The sequence below is a fragment of the Scyliorhinus canicula genome, chromosome 2 (assembly GCF_902713615.1).
Source record: "Scyliorhinus canicula chromosome 2, sScyCan1.1, whole genome shotgun sequence".
NCBI lineage: Eukaryota > Metazoa > Chordata > Chondrichthyes > Carcharhiniformes > Scyliorhinidae > Scyliorhinus > Scyliorhinus canicula.
In genome coordinates, this window is record NC_052147.1 from 150569106 (window position 1) to 150594881 (window position 25776).

Here is a 25776-nt window from a genome sequence, read left to right on the forward strand (position 1 = left end):
GAGAGGAGGGGAGAGCGAGGGGGAGAGAGAGGGGAGAGCGAGAGGGGGAGAGCGAGAGGGGGAGAGCGAGGGGAGAGAGAGGGGGAGAGAGAGGGGGGAAGAGAGAGGGGGGAAGAGAGAGGGGGAGAGAGAGGGGGGAGAGAGAGGGGGAGAGAGAGGGGGGAGAGAGGGGGGAGAGAGAGGGGGGAGAGAGATGGGGAGGGAGAGGGGGAGGGAGAGGGGGAGGGAGAGGGGGAGGAGAGGGGAGGCGAGGGGGAGAGGGAGTGGGGAGAGAGAAGGGGAGAGAGAGGGGAGGGAGAGGGGGGAGGGAGAGGGGAGAGAGAGAGGGGGGAGAGAGAGGGGGGAGAGAGAGGGGGGAAGAGAGAGGGGAGGGAGAGGGGGAGGGAGAGGGGGGAGAGAGAGGGGGAGAGAGAGGGGGGAGGAGGGGAGAGCGAGGGGGAGAGCAAGGGGGAGAGAGAAGGGGAGAGAGAGGGGGGAGGAGGGGGAGAGCAAGGGGGGGAGAGAGAGGGGGGAGGGGGGGGGGGAGAGAGAGGCAGAGAGAGAGGGAGTGAAAGTGGGAGAGGGAGAGAGCTGTTTAATTCCACATTACAGTAAATGACTAGCACTCTGATAGATTTGACCAAACATTTGCTCATCACCCAGTTCACTGGTTTAACTAATTTGGGAATCTTCCTTAACTAATTTGTAAGTCCATTTGCAGCTGATGTTGTGATCTGATCTCCAGTTATCAGCAGCAACAGGTGACAAGTTTAGGAATTTTTCTTCCCCCAACTACTCAGGCCAGAGTTGAGTTTTGCATTGTAAAAAGTCTCACCTACAGAGCCATTATTGATGAGCGGAAATGTCACTGGGGAGTGAGAGTCAGCTCCAATCAGAATTAGTCACTTTCAAAGGAGCTGACAGCACAAACTTGATTCACGGAGTGGAAACGAGATTCACAACGTAAACCTACTCCACAATATTCTCCCCAATTGATCCCTCCCTTCCACAACAGTCTCCTCTTTCACCCCAAAACCCTCCCCGTCGCAACCCCAAAACCCTCGCTCCGGACCCCCAAACCCTCTCCCACTGACCCCAAAACCCTCTCCCCCTGACCCCAAAACCCTCTCCGGACCCCCAAACCCTCTCCCCCTGACCCCAAAACCCTCTCCCCCGATCCCCAAACCCTCTCCCTCCCGACCCCATCCCTCTCCACCCCAACCCCTCTCCACCCGAGCCATCTAAAGTCCCAGCCCCAACTCTCCCCTCCCCAATGCTCTCAGCCCCAACCCCAAACCCTCTCAGCCCCACCCTTCTCAGCCCCAACTCCAACCCTCTCCATGCCAACCCCAAACTCTCTCCACCCCAACTCAAGACCTCTCCCCTGCAACCCCAACCATCTCCATCCCACCCCTAACTCTCACTAACAAAACTCTCTCCATCTTAGCCCCAAGCCTCTTCCCCTCCATCCCCAACCCGCTCTGTTCTAAACAATGCCTAACTGCTTCATTTCTGCTTACTCTCTTAAGCTCCCCACCCCATTTCTTTAAAACCGAAGGCACGTCACAAAACAAGCCTGTTAAACAAGACAGGAAAGGTACTAACTTGTTCTATGATGTCCTGAAGCTGACAGTCCAGGTGGGCCTGGAGGCCCTGGGAGTCCTGGCGATCCAGAGTAGCCGTAACCAGGGGGGCCTGGGTTGCCTGGTAATCCTCTGGGCCCAGCAACACTGTCTCCTTTCGGGCCCTGGTTAGGTGAGATGATAATGATCAGTCAACAATGGGGAGTGGGCTACTGAACAAAGGTTTGCCCATAATCGGGGTCTGACTTCATAAAGTATCTGTGCCATATACTCCACAACATGTGCAGGTAAACATAGAGAGGTTATACAGAAGTACATAGATGTCACCCATGATTCAATGAATGGCACTCTCGCCTCTGAGTCAGAAAGGTTTGGGTTCAAGTCCCACGCCAGAGATTCAAGTACATAATCTACACTGACACAATGAGGGAGCGTTGCACTGCCGGATGAGGCAACAAACCAAGAGTCCAACTCAGGAGCAATATTTTGAAGAACAAGTGTGTTATCTCAGCTGTCCTGGCTAATACATATCCATCAATATACACCACAAAATAAGATTAACTGGTCTTTATCGTATTCCTGCATATGGGAGCTTGCTGTGTGCAAATTGACTGGAAAAGATGGAGCAGTAGACCATTCAGCCCATCAAGTCTGATCTGCTGTTCAATAGGAACATAGGATTTAGGAGCAGGAGTGGGTCATTTGAGTCTGCTCTGTCATTCGATAAGATCATGGCCGAATTGGTTGTGGGCCTGCCCCCCATAACCCATGACTCCCCTTGCCTGTCATGAATCTACCTAACTCAGTCTTGAATGTTTTTTTTATGGCCCAGCCTCCACTGATCTCTGGGGAAGAGAATTTCAAAGACTAACGCCTTCGGAGAGAAGAATTCCTCTTCATCTCGGTCTCAAATGGGAGCCCTCTTATTCTTGAAATGTGTACCCTATTTGTAGTGTCTCCCACAAGAGGAAACATCCTCCTGGTACCCACTCTATCAATTCCCCTCAGGATATAAGGTCATCTCTTATTCTTCTAAACTTCAATGAGTATAGGCCCAACCTTAAGATAAGCCATTCATCCCAGGAAAGTAAACACTTTCTGAACTGCTTCTTAGATCATGGCCGATCTGATTGCGGCCTTAACATCACTTTTCTGTTTGTCCCTCCACTCCCGCATAACCCTTGATAATCAAAAATCTGTCTAACTCAGCCTTGAACTTCTTCAATGACTTGGCCCTCACTGCTCTCTGTAGAAGAGAATATCAGAGACTAACGCCCTTCTGAGAGAAGAAATTCCACCGCATCTCCATATTAAATGGGAGACCCCTTATTTTGGCATGGACAAGCATCCCTTGTTCTAGATTCCGCCAAGTGGGGAAATATCCCCTCAGCATCTTTCCTGTCAAACCTCCTCAGAATCTTTTATGTTTAAAGAGGTTCACAGAGTAACAAGCAAATTAAGAGCAGGAGTGTTATAGAATCCCTACGGTACAGAAGACAACCATTTGGCCCATCAAGCCTGCACCAACCCTATGAAAGAGCACCCTAACCTACGTCCACTCCCCTGCCCTATCCCTGTAACCCCACCTAACCGTTGGACACTAAGGGGCAATTTTAGCATGGTCAATCCCCCTAACCTACACATTTTTGGACTGTGGAGGGAAACTGGAGCACCCGGTGGAAGCCCACACAGACACGGGGAGAATGTGCAAACTCCACACAGAGAGTCACTTAAGGTCAGAATCGAACCTGGGTTCCTGGCACCGTGCCACCATGTCGCCCCAAATGGAGTAGTCCATTCAGCCCCTTGAGCCTGCTCCACCATTTAATAAGATTATGGAGGATCTGACTGCGGCCTTAACTTCACACTCTGCCAACCCCCTATAACCTTCTTCCTTTTGCCAAAAACACCACAGTGGAATCATATCAGTCCTCGAATGGTGGGACCCCCTGATAGTGCTAATATATATTTTTTAAATTTAGAGTATCCAATTATTATTTTCCAATTAAGGGACAATTTAATGAGGTCAATCCACATACCCTGTATATCTTTGGGTTGTGGGGGAAATGTGCAAATTTCACACGGACAGTGACCCGGGGCCGGGATCGAACGTGGGTCCTTGGCGCCATGAGGCAGCAATGCTAACCACTGCACCACTGTGCCACCCCCAGATAATGCTAATATTGACAAATATGTTCACCAACTGCTTTAAAAAAAAGCAAGAAGAAGAATTGGTCCAAAGTCCACAAAATCGAAACCAGCATTTCGTGTGACATCGCTGAGATCAAATCATGTTTAATAGAAGATGCACAGAAATTCAATGCAAGAAAGCTTTTCAAGACTGGAGGAAATCCTCAATCAGCTGATGCCAAAGAGGATAAAGATGACTACTTTTCAGTTACAGAATAGGTTTGAATTTATAATAAAGTGAAACTTCCTGAAGTTGAAGTACCCAAGTTGTGTCTATAAGACTGCATAATTTTACCAAATTTGGATGCTGAATCACATTTGTCATCGTTAAATATTTCAAAACTTCAGTTTGCTCCTCTTAATGGGTTTTAAACACAAGTAAATTCTACGATAATTCTATGAACCCATTTCCCAGGAAGGCAACAAGGGCCAGAATAAATGAATATGGCACGGTGGCACAGTGATTAGCACTGTTGCCTCACAGCGCCAGCGACCTGGGTTCAATTTCGACCTTGGGTGACTGTGTGGAGTATGTACGTTCTCCCAGTGTCTGTGTGGGTTTCCTCCGGGTGCTCCGGTTTCCTCCCGCAGTCCAAAGATGTGCCATTAGATGAATTGGCCATGCTAAATTGCTCCTTAGTGTCCAATGGTTAGGTGGGGTTACTGGGTTACAGGGGTAGGGCAGGGGAGTGAGCCTAAGTAAGGTGCTCTTTCGGAGGGCTGACAGATCCATTCGGCCAAATGGCCTCCTTTTGCATGCTAGGGATTCTATAACCTTTGACACGCTTGTTAGTCAAGGATCTACCTCGACCTTAAAAATATTCATTGACACTCCTCCCTCCACTGCTCTCTGGGGAAGAGAGTTCCAAAGGTTCACGATGCACTGAGAGAAAAATGCTCTTCTCATCTCTAAGTTCAATAAGTGACCCCTTATTTATAAACTATGTCCTCAATGTCCTCCCCGTCAAGCCCCCTCCTCAGAAACTGCCTCGGTTCTGTCTGTTAACATCGTTACCGATCAGTTTGAAATTTTCTGATTAAAATTGGCCACTTGTAAAATCTGGCATGTTTAAATGTTTCATTTTTCTAAACTCCAATGAGCACAGATCCAACCTACTTAACCTTTCCTCATAAGACAACTCCTACATCCCAGGAATCCAACAGTAACTACACTTCATTGGCTTCAAGGCACGTTCGGGCTTCCAGATATTGTGAATGGCACTATATAAATGCAGATTGTTTTTTCCCTCTTGGTATTTCCCAGAGGTTATGTCTTGCCTTCTTTCCTGAAGGCACTGGCTCCCACTACAGCAGCACCTCCCAACTCCGTGACAAAAACCCACCATCAGATGGCACGGTTAAAGAGTGGCAAAAAGTATTTCTTGGAATGTGGGCCAGCATTTTTTTCTCATCCCTAATTGCCCTTGAACTGAGTGTCTCACTCGGCATTTCAGAGTCAACCACATTGCTGTGGGTCTGGAGTCACATGTGGGCCCAGACCAGGTAAGGGCGGCAGATTTCCTTCCCGAAAGGACATTAGTGAACCAGATGGGTTTTTATGATAATTTATAATAACTTCATGATCATCATGACTGAGACTAACTCCCAATTCCAGACTTTATTAATTGACTTTAAGTTTCACCAGCTGCTGTGGTGGAAATTTGAACCCGCCCTTGTCTTGGGCCTGGATAACTAGTCCAGTAACATTATCACTATGTTACCTACTTGCCCCATCAATGCCAGGATGAACTGTGAGGAAAGGGGCAAATATCTGGGATGAAATTCTGCCAATCCGAAACCTGGAAATTAGGGAACATTCTGGAAGTTCGGATAAAAGAAAGTCCTCTTTTTTTCCTGGCACTCGTTTGTGACCTCAAGAGATTCTTACCTGAAGTCCTGGTCGGCCGGGGGGCCCAGATGGCCCTGCTATACCTGAACCATAGCCATCTCCTGATGCCCCCTTCTCGCCTTTCTGCCCCACGTCACCCGGATCGCCTTTCTCTCTCTGTCAGGAAGGGAGAAAAAAGCAGAAAATGTAAAGAATAAAAATCCAAAAGCCCCATCCTTTACAGGGAGCAGTACCGCTCCATTCCTTTTTTACCCCCCCTTTTTTTAATTTTTAGAGTACCCAATTCATTTTTTCCAATTACATTTTTTCCAATTAAGGGGCAATTTAGCATGGCCGATCCACCTACCCTGCAGATCTTTGGGTTGTGGGGGCAAAACCCACGCGAACACGGGGAGAATGTGCAAACTCCACACGGACAGTGACCCAGAGCCGGGATCGAACCTGGGACCTCGGCGTCGTAAGGCTGCAGGGCTAACCCACTGCGCCACCGTGCTGCCCACTTCTGCTCCATTCCTGATGGTGGCAATGCTGAGCGGGTAGCGCTTCGGGTTGCCACCACTGGTCGGCCGAATTTTGGGTAGTTATGTCACATGAGGGTTCACAGAGGGTAGTGTTTACACAGAGGGCAGTGGGTGCCTGGAACTCGCTTCCGGAGGTGGTGGTGGTGGAAGCAGGGATGATAGTGACGTTTAAGGGGCATCTTGACAAATACATGAAGAGGATGGGAATATAGGGATACGGACCCCGGAAGTGTAGAAGATTTTAGTTTAGACGGGCAGCATGGTCGGCGCAGGCTTGGAGGGCCGAAGGGCCTGTTCCTGTGCTGTACTTTTGTTTGTTCTTTGTTTGTATGACCACCTGCCATCAACCACCCCATTCCTTAATTCTGTCGGCAATCAGCATGGTTATCCAAGTTGCACACTGTCTTCGCCGGCTAATGGGAAAGTATGCGGGCTCTCTGTTGGCCAATGGGATGAACCCCAGGAGGGTTAGCAACTCCAATAACTCCATTCGGAAATAATTAGAGTTGGTGACTTTGTAAAAGCCCTATCCCAATATACTTAGGGAATGGAGAGAAATTGCCAGAGGTTCTAAATTCTAACACACAGGAACTCTTCATAAGGAGAGAGACTTGGTCAAGGGTAGGGTGCCAGGGGTTCCCATCACCCAAGGGCAATCTCATGACCAAGACAGCGAGCTAAGGAGGTTGGCACACTTACTCTGACTGAGGAGGTGAAGTCATACAAATCGTATGGGATGGTTCCTGGAACAGAAGAGCAAAGAGACATCAGTGCTGGTTAAGGTCCAAATCCCAACCCACAGTATCTTCTGGAAAAAGCATGAATAATGGACCGAGGCATTCACAAAGCATTGTCACAACTTCACTGCTCTGTGCCAAAGGCATATCCCATCAAACTGAAGCTTCAATATCTCTACACAAGGACCACTGTACGCACAGGGCTGAGAAACTGTTCTCAGTACTTCTTCTCTGTTCTTAAATCTTCTGCTATCACCTCCAACATTCACTTCCGCCACCACTGACACACAGTAGCAGCCGTGTGTACCATCTACAAGATGCACTGCAGGAACTTCTTGATTAATAAGAGGATCAGGGGTTATGTGGAGAAGGCAGGAGAATGGGGATGAGAAAAATATTAGCCATGATTGAATGGCAGAGAAGACTAGATGGGCCAAGTGGCCTAATTCTGCTCCTATGTCTTATGGTCTAACTCACCTAGGCTCCTTCGACAGCACCTTCCAAACTATGACCACTGCCATCGAGAAGGACAAAGGCAGCACATACACGGGAACCACACAACCGGGAAGTTCCCCTCCAAGTCACTCACCATCCTGACTTGGAAACATATCGCTGTCCCTTCACTGTCACTGGGTCAAAATACTGGAATTCCCTCCCTAACAGCACTGCAGGTATATGTAGACCATATGGACTGCAGCGCTTCAAGAAGACGGCTCACCTTCACCTTCTCAAGGGGCGATTAGTGATGGGCAGCAAATGCTGACCTAGCCAGTGCTGCTCACATTCCATAAATGGATATTTAAAAAAGGCTTGACTACAATAGAGGTTGTACAGATGATCTGTTGCAGGCCACATTTTATCGGTGAGATCTGGACTAGGCTTGATTATCAGAGGTGGGTCAGAGGGGCAATTTGGCAGGTTATGTGTTTGTCCCATAATGACCCTGGGTTTTTCTCCCAGGAGATTGATGGCCGCTGGGGTAGGAAACTGAGGGGGAATTATCCAGTTGTGACGTGACAGCCATTGTGGTGTTTTAAAAATTTATTCACGGGTTGCTGGGCAGCATTTATTGCCCATCCCCAATTGCCCTTGAACTGAGTGGTGTTGGGCATATTCGATAGATGCCTGCCAGGTTTCTATGCCTGGAAAGCTAGACACATGGAGGAGAAGGACCCAGTATAAGATCACAGTCGAGATCTAGTTGAACAGAGAGTTTCTCGCATGCTACAAAATCTAAAACCTGAAGGTTCCCTCTCCGGCCTCCAGACCAGAGTTGATTTGTCTTTGAACAACATTTTCCCCAAAATGAAATCGGAGGTTTCAGTTTACAACTCAATAGCTTATTTTTGAAACTGTGTATTGAGTCTCTGCTGCCACCTCTGGACATCACCCCCCCCCCCCCCCCTCCCCACCCCCCCCACCCCAAATCCCACTCCTTCCTCTTCCACTTCTCTTCCCTCTCTTCCCTCCCCCCCTCCTCCAACCCCGTATACTACTTACCTGGTGCGCCAGGAGGTCCAGGGCTACCTACTTCTCCTTTCTCTCCTGGATGACCTGCATATCCTGGGCTACCACGGTCTCCTTTAGGACCTACATGAAGCAACAGGAGGAAAAATATTCATCGTGGTGGGATTATAAGACTATGTTGCAAAATTCAGGGACATTACCTTAACTTCACTGAAGCCTACTTGCGACAATAAGCGATTATTTTTATTAACGCATAGAGGCATATTCCAGTTCCATTTAGAATAATCTGAAGTCAATCAATGTGAAATGTGATTCGTGCAGTATAAGAAATCCAAATTAAAATTTTTATTGGGTTTTAGGATAGTTTTTAGGTTGGGGTGTAAACCATAACACATGGAATAAAGCTGGGTTTCAGAAATTGCTAAGAAATCTTAAGATAATTACTATTCAAAGGATGGTCCATGTTTACACAAGTGAAGCGGAAATGTGAAAACACTTGAGCTATTTGAGATGTCTACAGTTGTCTTTGTGAGGGGCTTCAAATATTCACACACATAATCAAAGAAAGGTTTGAAAGTAAAGAATAAACAACAGGAGATCTGAAAGCATATACTTTTCAGATCAAAGGGCTAGGTTAAAATTTAATTAATTTACATTTTTGTTGGGAACATTCCAGGTATGCCACATAGCTAAGGAGATAAGCTATCTAACAAAATAGGTTTATCTGTGTGTTTTGCCCAGATGCAAGCACTTTTACTTCTGGAGCCAGAGCATGTGGGCAACAGAGAGAAAGAAAGAGAAAGCTCTGCTAGGAGCTGTAGAACACTAAGCAAGGAGGCTGTGAAGCCTGTACTCGAGTTGGGGTATCCACAATTGTGAGGTCTTAAAGCAAACTGGAGGGTTTCCTGGTTGAATGCTAGTGGAAGAACCCCAATAAATCTCATACCTCAGAAGACAGCAGGAATAATGTGGTTAATTAAAGTGGCTTCCTGAGAGCTGTGGCACACCTTGATTTGATAGCAGGAGAAGTGAAAGAACCTTCAAGAGCATAAAAAGGGCTTGGTGGTGGTTGGGAAATATAGGATGGGATTGCAAACAGAATGGGAAGTGGTCAATTATATTTTCTGGTTTAAAATCTAAGGGTTTATGAAATATAGATATGTAGCTGAATTAGTAGAACTTGTTTTGCTTAATTTTGGTGCAGTGAATGTTTTTATTTAAACAGTGAAAACCTGTGGTGTACTTTTGTTCAGTTAACAACTGAGACTTTGAATTTCTTTTTTTAAAGTTAATGGTCTCCAGCAAGGTCATAACACATAGCAGAGCTTGGGTAGCTGAAGATAGCTCTGGAGTCAGACAGTTGGATCAAAATGGTCTTCTGCATTCCTGGAATAAAAGTTAGGATCCATAATTGATATTTTGAGCTCAATACAGGATTAGCAGGAAGAGTAAAGGTCTAAATTAAGAACACAATGAGCTAAAACAAGCGCAATCTATTTTCCCAGCAGGAAAAAAACAATAAAACTTGGGAAATGACTGGCACTGGTCTGAACCGGTCTTGTAGACCTTTTAATGGAACTTTAGTGAATTCCCGAGATTTATTATATTTCCCCTTCTGGATTTTATTCGCACTTGTTTAGAAGCACTTGAACAGATTGGAAGCAGAATCTTGGATTGAAGACTCTTGCTATTAAACAAACAGGGTAAATGCCAAAGATGTCCTGTGTGGTGAATATAAGAAATATAAAAAAATACTTTATATTTTTGCAGTAGTATTATTAAAACCTAGGATGGAATGCATACAGACAGTATGTCTGCTAAAGGTGTGATTAAAAGTGAGGTAATCAGTGATCAGGGGAAGTGTTTTGCTAATAGATACTAAAAACCATTTGACCTGTTTTCAGATAGAGAGCTAAGGTAATATTGTAACAGTTTGAGCCGGGCCAAACAAATCAAGGCACAGGGCGCAAGTTAAGATGTTGTACCTGTTAACTGTAATGCTATTTCTTCGTTGTTAATGTGGTAATTCTGTGTTCAAATTAAAGTTTATTTTAATATGAAAGCTGTCTACTGGTCAGTATTATCACTCCTGTGGTGCAGAAACATTTCCTCACAGTTTTACCAAATGCAAATAGTTGCATTCTAATCTGGGACCTTAACCAAATTGGGATTCCGGTCCGGACCCATAACATCTGCCTTGGTAGCCATCTTAAAATACAGGAATGGGCCATTTCATTTCAAGTTGGGCTTTGTATCACTCCAGCCAGATAAAAGCCCAGGTACTTCACCTTTACACTCACATAAGGTCAAGGTTTCCCCTGCATTCCCGGCAGAATTAAGCATCCGGGTGGTACAAAGCCTTACAAGGGATAAACTGTAGCAGTTACTGGATAAGGAAAAAGGCAAAACAAGTATCTCCGAAAGCCTACCTGGTGATCCAAGAACTCCAGGGTAGCCAGCGACTGCGCTCCCGAACACCTGAAGAAAAGGCGGGAAAAATGTGCGTCAAGGTCCGCAACAAGGCTAAAATCTCCGTTCTCGATTTCTGACTGTGAGCCTGGGTCACAGAATCATGGAATTGTCTTGGGGCGGAAGGAAGCCATTCGTACTCTGCGAAAGAGCATCATCACATGGTGCCATTCTCCTGCCTTTTCCCCGTACTCCTGCACATTGTTTCTTTTCAAATAATCATCTAATGCCCTCTTGAATTACTTAATGAATCTGTCTCCACCACACATCCAGGCAGTGCATTCCAAACCCGAACCACTCGCTGTGTGAGAAAGTATTTTCTCACATCACATTTGCTTATTTTGCAAATCACATTAAATCGCTGTCCTCTCCTTCTCGATTATTTTACGAAGGGGAATGGTTTCTCCCCATCTACTCTGTCCAGCCCCTTCATGATTTTGCACATCTCTATCAAATCTCCTCTTGGCCTTCTTCTGTCCAAGGAGAACAGTCCCAACCTCTCCAATCTATCCTCAGAACTGAAGTTTCTCATCCCTGGAACCACTCTTGTAAATCTCTTCCGCAATGCATTCACATCCAGAACGTAGCACAATATTCCAGCTGAGGTCTAACGAGTGTCTTGTATGCGCTTGTACTCTATGCCCCTATTAGTAAAGCCCAGAATACTATCTGCTTTATCAACTGCTCTCTCCATCTGTCCTGAAAAGGATCATCTGGACTTGAAACGTTAGCTTTTTTCTCTCCTTACAGATGCTGCCGGACCTACTGAGAATTTCCAGCATTTTGACTTTTGGTTTCAGATTCCAGCATCCACAGTAATTTGCTTTTATCCCTATGCTCCTGCACCCCTTTAAGAATTTTACTCCTCATTTTATATTACCTCTCCCGGTCAAAAGGGTGCGGGTACATGCCGTGCCCAAGAGACTTGAGCACAAAATACAGGCCGCCACTCCCGGAGGTGCTGTCTTTCAGATGGGATGTTAAGCTGAGGCCCTATCTGCCCTGTCAGGGAATGTAAAAGATTCCCTTCACTGACACTACCCAAAGAGTGGGTGGTTCTCCCAGAGTCCTGGTCAATATTTATCCCTCAAGAAAAAGATTACCTGATTGTTATTGCATTGCTATTTGTGGGAGCTTGCTGTGAACAACTGGCTGTCATGTTACCTGCGTTACAACAGTGATTATACTAAGTACTTGACTGTAAAGTGCTTTGAGGTGGCAGTGAAAGGCGCTATATAAATGCAAATTGTTCTCTTCTTTTTATTGGCTGCAAAGCGCTTTGGGATATCGGTGCTACACAAATGAAACAAAGTTGAGGCATGAAAACAACGTGACTGAAGAAAATCAATCTTAATTCAATTTAATCGCCCATAATTTTCTCAAAATAAAGACAGACCTGCCATGTGCACTAAATTGTGCGTTGTGATGAAGTCCAGGGTGGGACTTGCCCCCACCCACCCTACGGTGTGTTTTGTGGCGGTGGAAGCGGCCCACCATTGGTTGGTGATGGGATCTTCTGGTCCCGCCGCTGTCAATGAGGTTTCCCATTGTTCGTACTCTCTGCTGCTTTGGGGTCGCATCAACGGTACCGGAAAACCCCATTGGCGGGAACAGACGGAAAATCCTGTCCCCAGTTTTTAATCTTCTGCCTCTTTCAAAACACCTGGGAGGCAACACCCTCTCCTGCTTCACAGCATCATATAGCTCAGTAGGACCATTTTGCGTGCCTGTGCATTGTAAGAGCTTTCTAAATTTATCCCAGGCCTCCTCTTCTGCCCTAGAGCCCAGTACATTTCTCTTTTTCAAGTATATATCCAGCTCGCTTTTGAAAGTTCCCATTGAATCCGCTTCCATCGCTCTTTCAGGCAATACATTCCAGATCATAACTCACTGCGTTAAAAAAATTGATCTCTTCACATCTTGTCTAAGAGTCTGTTGCCAATTATGTTAATATTGCGACCTCTGGTTGTTGATCTTCCTACCGGTTGAAACAACTTCTACTTACTCCATCAAAACCCTTTCTCATGTTTGCAATTTGTGATGTTGACAGGGTGTTAATAATGTTGTTAAGATACACGGTTGAAGGATGTTGCTTAATTAGGTATCCAGAGTATTTATAAAGAGAGCATTCTGGGACACGGGGGTAATAGGTAGGAAGCAAACATTTGCAATGCTGTGTTTAGTAAATAAACCTACAAAAGTGTCTGCTTCCATACTTCACCGAATGGCTTGGGATCGACTAAAAATGGGTTGGGTGATATTCCTACAGTGACGTGCTCTCTGCTTCCCGACAGCCATCTTAGACACAATTGACCTTAGCACCTGGTGGGTTTGGCACAGTATGGAGAACTGGAAAGTTGGGTGGGGGAGGGGAGGGGGTTCTTGTCAACTGGGATGGGGAGTAGCAGTATTACTTTATTTTAAAAAAATTAAATTACCCAATTTGTTTATCACGGGGGTGGGGGAGGGACGTGGGTGAAAATGGGGAAAAATCTGTACAGACTGCAAAACTGTGAGTTGAGGAGCATGTTCCCCCGATTATTTGTGTTTTGTAACTGTTTGAATAAGTTTTGAATAAAATGCATAATAAAAAAAAAATAAAAAATTGCACTATCCATTTGTTTTCCAATTAAGGGGCAATTTATTGTGGTCAATCCACCTACCCTGCACATCTTTGGGTTTGTGGGGGTGAGACCCACGCAGACACGGGGATTATGTGTAAACTCCACACCGACAGTGACCCGGGGCCGGGATCGAACCCTGGTCCTCAGCGCTGTGAGGCAGCAGTGCTAACTACTGCACCACCCGGCGGCACCAGACAGTAGCAGTATTTTTGAGGAAGGGCGATAAGGAAGATACACTGGAACCAATCCTGGAACAATAGGATCATCGAAGCAGGAGTAGACTTCGGCCCTATGAGCCTGCTCCACCATTCAACATGATCATAACTGCTCCTTTCTCTCAACACCACGCTGTCCCCATAATTTCATGTACATTGTTTATTTTGTTGTTGTTGTAAAACACCTTTAGAGTCTGGAAATGTATCTATTTCCTTCTTAAATGTATTCAGTAAATCAGCGACTCTCGCTCTACATTTCATTTTTCCCCCTTTGTCTCACACTTTGCACACTTACATTATCATTAAAGGCAGGCACTGCTATACCAGGTGGTCCAGGGGGTCCTGGAGGGCCAGGTGGCCCCGGAATATTCTAATAAACAGGAGGAGAAAAAGATGAAGCACATCATATGTGAAGCCTAAACAGTGTTTTTACCAAATAAAACAGGTATGGCTTCAGCGAAGCCAACACTCACCCGGAACCCAAAACTACTACTTAAATCTCCTGCCTCTCCTTTTTCACCTTTCACTCCATTTATTCCAGGTCGACCCTGCAAGTGAGAGGAAGGGGGTTAGACATTGGGTGGGCTGAAAAGGGCGCACAGTCGCTAATCCTTGCCAGCAGGCCGAGATCATAAAAGTCCGAGAGGAAAAGAAGTACTCTTGAAACAGAACAAGAACGGTCAGTCCAAGAGTATGGTCCCCAGCTGCCAGCCATTTTAATTCTCCACCTTGCTCTCACACGGATATCTCTGCCCTCGACCTGCTGCAGTGTTCCATTGAAGCTCATCGAAGGTTGAGGGACGACGCCTCGCCTTTTGATTAGGAATTTACAACGTTCCAGACTGAACAGCGAGTCCAACACCTTCCAAGTGTGATTCCTGCCCCATTCTGTTCCCTGTTCTTTGCATCTTTTAGTTTTACCCTGGAGATTCTCTGCTTTTTGTTTTTGAATGGCAGCTGTTTTTCATTCCACTCTACACACCTCCTCTCAACACATCTTCCTGTTTCTTTACTCATCCAGTTCCTATTCCCTTTTGGCCTCGCACCATCAAATCTTTTGTCATTTAATCTCGCCTGTCTTCTACCGATTACCGGCCTCCCCTTTAGTTCCACCCTCCCCCATATAATTTGCCTAAAAACCTATTATATCTGACTTTTCCCAACTCGGTTGAAAGATCTCCGGCTGGAAATGTTGACTCTTGTTTCTCCCTCGACAGATTCTCTCTGACCCTGCTGCGTATTCCCGGCATTTTCTGTTTTGTTTAAGAACATTCTATCGGCAAGCTTTTTGCAGCTGGAGATCTGTAAGACTCCACTAAAGGCCCAACAATTCGCTCCTCACATTTGGGTTCCTGCAATGTAGCAAGAACCAGAAAGAAAGGGATTGGTTCAAGAGATTAACTGCTGAGAGAGAAAGACAGAGTTAATGAGTAGTATTTCATGCTCTTCTGATGGGAAGCTTGAATCCATAGAATTCCTACAATGCAGAAGGAGGCCATTTGGCCCATCAGGTTTGCACAGACCCTCCAAAAGAGCACCCTACATAGGTCCTCTCCCCCGCCTTATCCCCAAAAACCCTATCAAACCTTCACAGATTTGGACTGTGGGAGGAAACTGGAAAACCCGGAGGTGTGTGCAAACACGGGGAGAATGTGCAAACTCCACACAGTCACCCAAGGCTGGAATTGAACCCGGGTCCCTGGGAGGCAGCAGTGCTTACTACTGTGCCAGAGGCGGGCAGGGCATTTACTCAGGCAGGAAGATGACAGCTCATTACCCTCCCACCTTCCTTCCCTCCCAAAGAAACTAGGGCGCGATTCTCCGCTGTCCACGACGGGTCGAAGAATAGCGGGAGGGCCTTCCCGACATTTTCCCGACCTCCCGCTATTCTCTCTCCCCCCCCCCCCCCCCACGGCCGCCCAACGACACGAATCGCTGCTCGCCGTTTTTTAACGGCGAACAGCGATTCTCCCCTGGCGATGGGCCGAGTTCCCATGCCTTTACGGCCGTTTTCACGAACGCAAACACACCTGCTCTCACCATTCGTGAAAACGGCCGCAAAGTGCCGTCCCGGACAACCATGGCACCGGATTGGCACGGCCGCACCATGGCCGTGCCAAGGGTGGCATGGGCCCGCGATCGGTGGGCACCGATCGCGGGCAGCGGTCCGATACCCGCGCACTATTTGTTCCTCCGCCGCCCCGCAGGATCAGTCCGCGGGGCGGCTGAGGGGCATGACGGCCCGCGCATGCGCGGGTTTGACACATCTGCGTGATGACGTCATCTGCGCATGCGCGGGTTGGAGCCGTCCAACCCGCGCATGCGCGGATGACGTCATCGTGCGCGTCAGCCTCTGTGACGCTTACTGCGCGGGCTTAGCGACGGTCGCTAAGCCCGCGATGCCGTGCTTCACGGGGCCGCGCTGCTAGCCCCGCCCGGGGGGGAGAATCGGGTCCCGGGAGGCGGCACGGAGGCTGCCGTGAAACACGGCCAGTTTCACGGCAGCCTTTATGGCTCTCCGCATTTGCGGAGAATCGCGCCCTACGTCAGTGATGGGAAGCACTGTGGCTGGCCTTCCCACCCCACCGCCAACTGAGGCCATCAGGGGGCAATTAACACCCACTTAAGGGCCTCTGCTCACCATTACTTATATTAACTCAGTAGTGGATGCTGGGCGAACCATGCAGGGAACATGACATGCAATCCTGTGCGGGTTTCTTGTGGTCTCTCTTGTTCAAAGGCACTCAATGCTTTAGCGAGGGACCCAGTATCTGGATGTTTGGGTGGGGGGGGACACGTGTTGTGAACCCCCCCCCCCCACCACCACCCCCCCCCCACCCCACCCCCCCACCCCCCCCCCACCCCACCCCCCACCCCCCCCCACCCCACCCCCCACCCCCCCACAACCCCCCCCACCCCCCATGTCCCACAACCTCAAATACCCCTCGCCATTAATTACTGCTGGCCTGGGTCGCCACGCAACTTTGGTGGGTGTCATTCCAGAAGCAGCCACCACCTAGCCAGTGATGCTGATGAGCAAATGAACCGCAGGACTCTTATTGGTCCAAGGACACCCCCCCCCCCCCCCCCCCCCCCCCCACCCACCCACACACAGGGTTCTGATTCCAACTGACTGACTGGTACGTACGATTGGCGGGCCTACCCGGGATGAGGCAGCTCAGGTCTCTCATAGCTCCACAACCACTGGCAGAGACTTGTCATCTCAGCAAAACTTCCCCAGTGTCTCAGAGATGGACCCTCTGTCAGAACTTGTCTGTTCTTCTCTCAGATTCCGGCTGGCCTTCTGAGAATTTTAATATTAATATAATTTTAATATTAATTGATTGCCCTTTCATTTGAACATTTAAAAAAGGCGAGTGGCTGGAGTTAAGTTACAGATCAGCGATGATCTAATTGAATGGCTGGACAGGGTTGAGGGGCTGAATAGCCTCCTCCTGTTCCAATGTCAAGCATTGGGTCAATTACGCTGGGCTTAAGTACTTTCCATAGCCTGTTTGTAGTCCAAAAATCGGACTTTTTAAATCCCTGATTTTAATCGCGAAAGAACTTTTAAGAAACAAAAGCTCTGTGCTGTGTGTTGATGTTGCTTCGTATTGCTTTGAATATATGTGAAAATGCCTTTAATGAAAATGAAAAAATATACTAAATTTTAAATAAAGAGCAGTTTAGCGTGGCCAATCCACATAGCCTGCACATCTTTGGGTCGTGGGGTGAGACCCATGCAAACACGGGGAGAACGTGCAAACTCCACACGGTCAATGACCCGGGGACAAGATCGAACCTGGGTCCTCGACACGTGAGGCAGCAGTGCTAACCACTGCGCCACCGAGCTGCCCCTCCCCCCCCCCCCCCGCAAATTTTAAAAAAGCAATAAACAGAAGATGTGGAATAATAACAATCCTCACCGGTCGTCCTGGCAACCCGATTTCACCTTTACGACCAGGGTACCCCGAGTTGCCCTGTGAAAAGAAAAGCAGAGACAGTGAATGTAAAAAAAAAAATCACAGTTCCAGAAGTCAGCTTGTAGCAACCGCAGACACTACTGGGCTTGGTTTGAAACATTGCTGGGTGTGAATTGGGTCTGACTGTTCAGCCAGAGAGTCTCCTCAAGGATATTAATGTTGCAATGGTGTGCCTGCTGTGCTGGCGACCATGAGCAGCATGATTTTAATCAGGGAAATGTTATAGCACGGAGGTAAGAAGGGGCTGTGCCCCACCCTCCTGATCTTTAGTCATTCAGTGCTGGGAGGTTTGGGTGTGGGGCAGATTAGAAGGCCTCCTCGTGGCTCTGATCTTGGACTTGGCCCAAAGTGGCCATTAACATGTCCAGGTGGTAGGCAATAGCAGGGATTGTTAGATTAGACTGGCTGTCTGTATTCTGTACTACGTTTGCGCCTGGGTGTCCCTGGAGAGGGAGCACGTGGTGATTACCGGCACGTACAAGGCTTTCCGTGATTGGTGGGCACCACAGGGGCTGGAGTGCATTGTCAGCCTTGGGAATGACATTTTAATTTGATCCCATAGTCCAAAGGTGTGCAAGTTAGGTGGACTGGTCATGCTAACTTGCCCTTTAGTGTCCAACAGTTAAGTGGGGTTACGGGCCTAGGTAGAGTAATCTTATGGAAGGCCGGTGCAGACTTAAGAGGCCGAATGACCTCCTTCCTGACTCTAGGGATTCTGTGACATCAGCAAAACGCAAAAGATGGTGGAATCTGGAACTCTGTCTCCACCCTCCCCCTCCCCAAGTCGGAGGATGTTGGGGATCAATTCCATTTTCAAGACTGAGCTAGACAGATTTTTGTTGGGTAAAGGGGAGAGAGGGAATATCAGGGGATAAAGAATAAAGGCACCAATAAATGGATAAAAGCAAATTACTGCGAATGTTGGAATATGAAACAAAAACAGAAAATGCTGGAAAATCCCAGCAGGTCTGACAGCATCTGTGGAGAGAGATGGGAACTGACGTTTTCATTCTGAATGACGCTTGACGAAGAGTCATCCAGTCACGAAATGTTAATTTGATTCTCTCTCCACCAATAAATGGAGTTAATTACAGATCAGTCACGATCCATTGGAATGGCTTGATGGTCTTGAGGGGCTGAATGGCCTCCTTATGGTTTACGTCAATACTCGTTTCCTCCTTTGAGTGGGACTATTCACAAGCACACACACACACAAAGAGCTATATTGGATACTCAGCTCAGCAAGGAGGCAGCTGTTTCAGAAAAGGAGATGAATCAAGGGCATAAAACTGGCACTAGGAGTGGAGTAGAGAACAGGGATGAAGGATTGTCTTATGAAGAAAGAGTTTAGGTCTAAGCTTGCTGGAGTTTAGAGGAATGAGAGGAGATCTAAAGGGGATTGACAGGGTAAACGTGGAGCGGATATTTCCCCTTGATGTACTTGTAAGAGTCCTTCCTGGTTATTTCCTGTTCCCATTTATTTTATTCTATTATTTTTGATCTGTGGACACAATTTCAGAATGTGCCTTTAAGCAGAAGGGTGCTTGCCAGGACAGTGTGCTCCTAGGTTTTGTATTTTGGAGAGGAGAACTAGACTCGTTGGCGCCAAGTGAACCTTAGGAACTAATTTTGGAGGAATTTGTTACAATTAACTGGCAACCAATGGGTTGGCCAGGGACAGTGTTCTGCCTGAAGTACTGCTGGGTGTGAATTGGGTTTGACTGTTCAGCCAGAGAGTCTCCTTAAGGATATTAATGGTGTACCTGCTGTGCTGGCGACCATGAGCAGCATGAATGCTCTCATTCATGCATTCAGTGAATGCATGAAGTCACTGAATGGTTCCTCCCAGGTGGGTTTTTCCCCCGGAGAGAACAAGCCAGAAGCCTCTAGACCCTCGAAGGAAGAGGAGCTGTGTTTTCTCCATCTCTCTGCTGCCGGTTGCCTGTCTCTGTGAGTCTGCAGCGAAGATCATTACAAGCTGAAGGAAACTAAAGTACCCAACTGAAGGCCTAACCTTGAGAAAGAAACTAACTGAAAGATAACCATCGGAATTAAAGATCCTTATTAGGGCGGCACAGTGGTGCAGTGGTTAGCACTGCTGCCTCACTGTGCCAAGGTTCCACGTTCGATCCCAGCCCTGGGTCATTGTCTGTGTGGAGTTTGCACATTCTCCCTGTATATGCATGGGTCTCACCCTCACAACCCACAGCTGGTCAGGTGGATTGGCCACGCTAAATTGCCTCTTAATTGGAAAAAAAAATTGGACACTAAATTTTTTTTTAAAAATCCTTATCATTTTATTTTGTTAATATTTTCTTTACCTCTCAACCACCCTTTTTCCTGTGTTGTTTGTGTGTGTGTATATGGAGGAGGGAAGAGTTAAAAAGTCAGGTGGGGGGAATGGTGTTGGGAATCAGATAATGGATAGCCAGTTGTAATTTTGTGCCTATTTAATTATAATTACTGTTAATAATAAAAGGCACTTGTGTTTAAATTTACAACCTGTGATTGTGGTCAACTTAACCCAACCAAAGCCACGGGCACTAATAAAGAATTTAATTTCACCGGCGTTGCAACTCCGGGTCAAGTGGGGCAGGAACTGACCACGTACTAGCCCAGGGAGTCATAACACTTTCTAGAATGAGAGGCTATAGTTTTAGGCTAAGGGATGACAGATTAAAACAGGAATAAGGAGGAATTACTTCACTCAAAGGGTTGTGAATCTATGAAATTCTCGACCCCACAGTGCAGTGGACACCGGAACTCTAAATATATTGAAGGAGATGGACAGATTTTTTTATCAGTAGCGGGATGAAGGGCTATGGGGAGCGGGCAGGACGGTGGCGATGAGGCCAAAATGAGAATGGCCATGATCGTATTGAATGGCACAGTGGGTTTGAGGGACTGAATTGCCGACTCCTGCTCCTAGTTCTTATGTAAATGAAGAGGAATGGACGGTGGGGGTGTTGAGAGGGATCTATTCGACTGTCAGCACAATTGGCATTGACTCAAGATTTTGATGAGGGATGAGTGTTAACAGATATTCTATCAATGCTCTGTGGAATTCCTTCCATAGTTCAATAACTATTTCCAAGAAGGAGGAATGTATTGAAAAAAGGTACATTTATGAGTGGATAGCTCCAGCTACAGAGAGAGCACCAGGGTAGCTTTGAAGGGCATAATGGCCTCCTGTGATGTAATTTATATGGTATGAGGCGCTGTGTAAATTGAGTTTTTATTCTCTGGAGTTTAGAAAAGTGGGAGGTGATCTCATTGAAACATAAGAGATTCTGAAGTGGTTTGACAGGGTGCAAACTGAGAGGCTGTTTCTACTGACTGGGGAATCTGGAACACGGAGACAACCTCAGGATAAGGGGATAATCATTTAGGACCGAGATGAAATTATTTCACACAAAGGCTGTGAGTATTTGGAATTCTCTACCCCAGAGGGTTATCGATGTTCCCTTGAATACATTTACACCAGGACAGACAGCAGTTCCCTCACAGAATTGAGGAATATGGGGAAGTGGGCATGAAAGTGGCGCTGAGGCAAAAGATCAGCCATGATCGTACTGAATGGCGGAGTGGGCTCGAGGGGCCGAATGGTCTGCTCCTGCTCCTATTTCTTGTGTCCTGATGTGTAATTCTGCAAGAAGAGGTCCTTTCATCCAGTCTGAGCTGGGAAGGGTTAGGGTGCTTCGTTCAGCATTGGTCATTGACCTCTCACTCAGATACGTAAACATTCATCCACACACACAACCATGTATCAACACGATGTGGAGATACCGGCGTTGGACTGGGGTGAGCACAGTAAGAAGCCTTAGGACACCAGGTTAAAGTCCAACAGGTTTGTTTGGAGTCACTAGCTTTCGGAGCGTGACTCACTTTTTAAAAAAATCTTTGGAGTGTGACTAACCTGATGAAAGAGTTATGCTCCAAAAGCTAGTGACTCCAAACAAACCTGTTGGACTTTAACCTGGTGGTGTAAGACCTTTTACAATGTATCAACATAGTCTGGAACTATGCCCCAGTGTTTAAAATTGGGTTGCAAAGTGAATCCTGCCCAGTACAAGGGGATCCCGCGATGTCAGCTCATTGTGACTCTGGAGTCAAAGATGTTGAACCAAGTCTTACACAGCATATTGTCCTAAAGTTGGTGAATGGCCATTCTCTGATGGACTATAAGGCAAAATCCCCTCAAGCCATTAAACAGGTGGATATCTTAACCTATCACATGCAGCAGGCTGAAACTAGTTTAGGGTAGACAATGTAGTGCCGAATGTCAGTTGAACCATGCCGATGACAATCAGGAGATGATGTAAATTCCTGATGGCAGTAATCTTACCTCTGGGCCCATAGGTCCCGGAATGCCCGAATCACCCTGCAGGAAAAATACAATAAAGCTTTAGACTCGAAGCACGTCAACCGCAAAGCCGATTTTAGCACCACTGTTTACTTTTCTCCTATGGAGAACAAGGTGAGATGAAAGCGCCTGGCCTAATGGTAAATTGTGGATGGGGCAAACTTTTTGTTTTATAAATTTAGAGTACCCAATTCATTTTTTCCAATTAAGGGCCAATTTAGCGTGGCCAATCCACCTAACCAGCACATCTTTTGGGTTGTGGGGGTGAAACCCACGCAAACACGGGGATAATGTGTAAACTCCATACGGACAGTGACCCAGAGCCAGGATCTAACCTGGGATCTCGGCGTTGTGAGGCAGCAGGGCTAACCCACTGCACCACCGTGCTGCCCTTGGATGGGGGAAACATGGGCTGTGAAGCTATTGCTCTGCCTTCAACCAATCAGGGATGGGGAACAAATGCTGGCCTAGAGAGTGATGCTCGCATCCCACGAGAGAATAAAGAAGGTGGCTGTAGCACAATTTTTAGACAACATCCTATGGACTGACCAAGCAGCAGAGAATTTCATATTTCTTTCATTTACAGGATGTGGCCGTAGCTGGCTGGGCCAGCATTTGTAGCCCATCCCTAACTGCCCTCCCATAGGACCATAAGATATAGGAGCAGAATTAGGCCACTCGGCCCGTCGAGTCTGCTCCGCCATTCAATCATGGCTGATATTTTCTCATCCCCATTCTCCAGCCTTCTCCCCATAACCCCTGATCCCCTTATTAATCAAGAACCTATCTATCTCTGTCGTAAAGACACTCAGTGATTTGGCCTCCACAGCCTTCTGCGACAAAGATTCACCAATCTGTGTCTGAAAAAATTCCTCCTCATCTCTGCTTTAAAGGATCGTCCCTTTAATCTGATATGGTGCCCTCTGATTCTCCCTTTCAGGGGGCATTTAAGAGTTAACCACATAGCTGTGGTCTGGAGTGACATGTATGCCTGGACAGGGTAAGAATGTCAGATTTCCTTCTCCAAAGAGCATTAATGAACCAGATGGGTTTTTACAACAATCATTTTATAATTAGACTCTTCAGATTTCCATTGAATTGAAAATTCACTATATGCTTCGGTGGGATTCTAACCCAGGTCCCCAGATCTTGCCCAGGGTCACTGGGTTACTAGCCCAGTGGCAATACCACAACCCCATCACCTCGCCATGAATTCAGCAGCAGATAATCATCGCCTCGGAGTTGCAGCTGTGATTGCTACATCATGGCGGCTCCATCAGAAAGCAATCCATTGCCTTAGAAGGACAAAGCTGATTGGCTAAGTAGGAGCTTGTTTCTCGTTTGTTAACCAACTTGATACTGACTGTACTCAGCAACCAAGGAACCAAAGGTCTGAACTCCCTGCACAGGTCTCAATTCCTGTCATGATAAGAGTTCATAGGAAACTAGATGGTGTTTCTAGGAAACCTTGGTCACTCTCTAACAGCTTGTGCCATTCATATATTGACAAGATGAAGAAACGCCACAGCCCAGTGATACACCGCTGACATTTAGTAAGCAGACTGGGCTCAGAGGCAGTGGGGAGGTAAATAATCAGGTTCAACCTTGTATTTCATACATTGCAACAAGAGATCGGGGATTCTCAGCTTCTTTTTGAGTAATGCAATCTGAGATTTCAGTGGAAGTTTTAAAATGCTGAAGTTGTTTAATCACTCACTGCATGTCAGTAAATGAGTGCTACATTAATCTCATTACAGACTGTCCTAAACATAGAGTTAACTTCCCTTTTGGCCACAATCATGGGTCCAGGATATTGACCATTGGAAATTGACTGTAGGATATTCATTTGTCACCATTGGAAACTGACTGTAGGATATTGATCTGCCACAACTGGGAACTGATTGTAGGACATTGATCTGTCACCATTGGAAACGGATTGTGGGATATTGATCTGTCACTATTGGGAGCTGACTGTAGGATATTGATCCATCACCATTGGGAACTGACTGCAGGATATTGATCCTTCACTATTAGGAACAGACTGCAGGATGTTGATCCGTATCCACTGAGAACTGACTGTAGGTTATTTATCTGTCACTATTGGGAACTGATTGTAGGATATTGATTCGTCACCATTGGGAACTGACTGCAGGATACTGATTCATCACCATTGGGAACTGACTGTAGGATATTGATTCGTCACCACTGAGAACTGACTGTAGGATATTGATTCGTCACCATTGGGAACTGACTGTAGGATATTGATTCGTCACTACTGAGAACTGACTGTAGGATATTGATCTTTTACCATTGGGAACTGACTGAAGGATATTGATTCGTCACCATTGGGAACTAACTGTAGGATATTGATTCGTCACCATTGGGAACTGACTGTAGGATATTGATCTTTCACCATTGGGAACTGACTGTAGGATATTGATCTTTCACCATTGGGAACTGACTGTAGGATATTGAATCGTCACCATTGGAGACTGACTGTAGGATATTGATTCGTCACCATTGGGAACAGACTGTAGGATATTGATCTGTCACCAATGGGAATTGACTGTAGGATATTGATCTTTCACCATTGGGAACTGACTGTAGGATATTGATTCGTCACCATTGGGAACTAACTGTAGGATATTGATTACTCACCATTGGGAACTGACTGTAGGATATTGATTCGTCACCATTGGGAACTGACTGTAGGACATTGATCTTTCACCATTGGGAATTGACTGTAGGATATTGATTCGTCACCATTGGGAACTGACTGTAGGATATTGATTTGTCACCATTGGGAACTGACTGTAGGATATTGATCTTTCACCATTGGGAACTGACTGTAGGATATTGATTTGTCACCATTGGGAACTGACTGTAGGATATTGATCTTTCACCATTGGGAACTGACTGCAGGATATTGATCATTCACCATTGGGAACTGGCTATAGGATATTGTTTCATCACCATTGAGAACTGACTGTAGGATATTGATTCATCACCATTGGGAACTGACTGTAGGATTTTGATTACTCACCATTGGGATCTGACTGTAGGATATTGATCTGTCACCATTGGGAACTGACTGTAGGATATTGATTCATCACCATTGGAAACTGACTGTAGGATATTGATTCGTCACCATTGGGAACTGACTGTAGGATATTGATCTGTCACCATTGGGAACTGACTGCAAGGTATTGATCCATCACCATTGGGAACTGACTGTGATATTGATTCCTCACCACTGGGAACTGACTGTAGGATATTGATTTGTCACCATTGGGAACTGACTGTAGGATATTGATCTGTCACCATTGGGAACTGACTGCAAGGTATTGATCCATCACTACTGCCTTTCAATTGATCTGAAACTCTCATAAAGCGGCTGTAAAAACGGGGAAATGCTTGACTGGGTCACGTAATGAAGCCTCCAAATGTGTGTCCAGAGCTTGGGAAGGTGATGGCATGATGATATCGTCACTGGACTCATAATCAAGGGACCCTGAGTGACACTCGAGTCTGAATCCCATCATGGCAGTTGGTAGATTTTAAATTCATTTTTTAAATATAAATTTGAAGTACCCAATTCTCTTTTTACCACTTATGGGGCAATCTAGCTTGGCCAACCCACCTATGCTACACTCCTTTGGTTGTGGGGGTGAGGCCCCCGCAAACGCGCGGAGAATGTGCAAACTCCACATGGACAGTGAACCAAGGCGGGATCAAACCAGGGTCCTCGGCACTGTGAGGCAACAGTGCTAACCCACTGTGCCACCGCACACCGGTG

At 46.6% G+C, this 25776-nt stretch overlaps 1 protein-coding gene across 1 annotated transcript in view; it reads right to left on the reverse strand.

Annotated features, from left to right (window-relative positions):
* Nucleotides 1-25776, reverse strand: part of LOC119962280 (collagen alpha-1(XVIII) chain-like) — a 126211-nt gene that overhangs the window by 22768 nt on the left and 77667 nt on the right. Inside the window, exons 23-32 of the mRNA XM_038790268.1 lie at nt 21963-21998; nt 17561-17614; nt 14108-14182; nt 13930-14004; nt 10756-10804; nt 8360-8449; nt 6822-6865; nt 5641-5757; nt 1585-1726; nt 819-847 (exon numbers count right to left, since the gene is read on the reverse strand). Coding sequence (XP_038646196.1) covers nt 819-847; nt 1585-1726; nt 5641-5757; nt 6822-6865; nt 8360-8449; nt 10756-10804; nt 13930-14004; nt 14108-14182; nt 17561-17614; nt 21963-21998 — 711 coding nt within the window. The remainder of the gene's footprint in view (nt 1-818; nt 848-1584; nt 1727-5640; nt 5758-6821; nt 6866-8359; nt 8450-10755; nt 10805-13929; nt 14005-14107; nt 14183-17560; nt 17615-21962; nt 21999-25776) is intronic.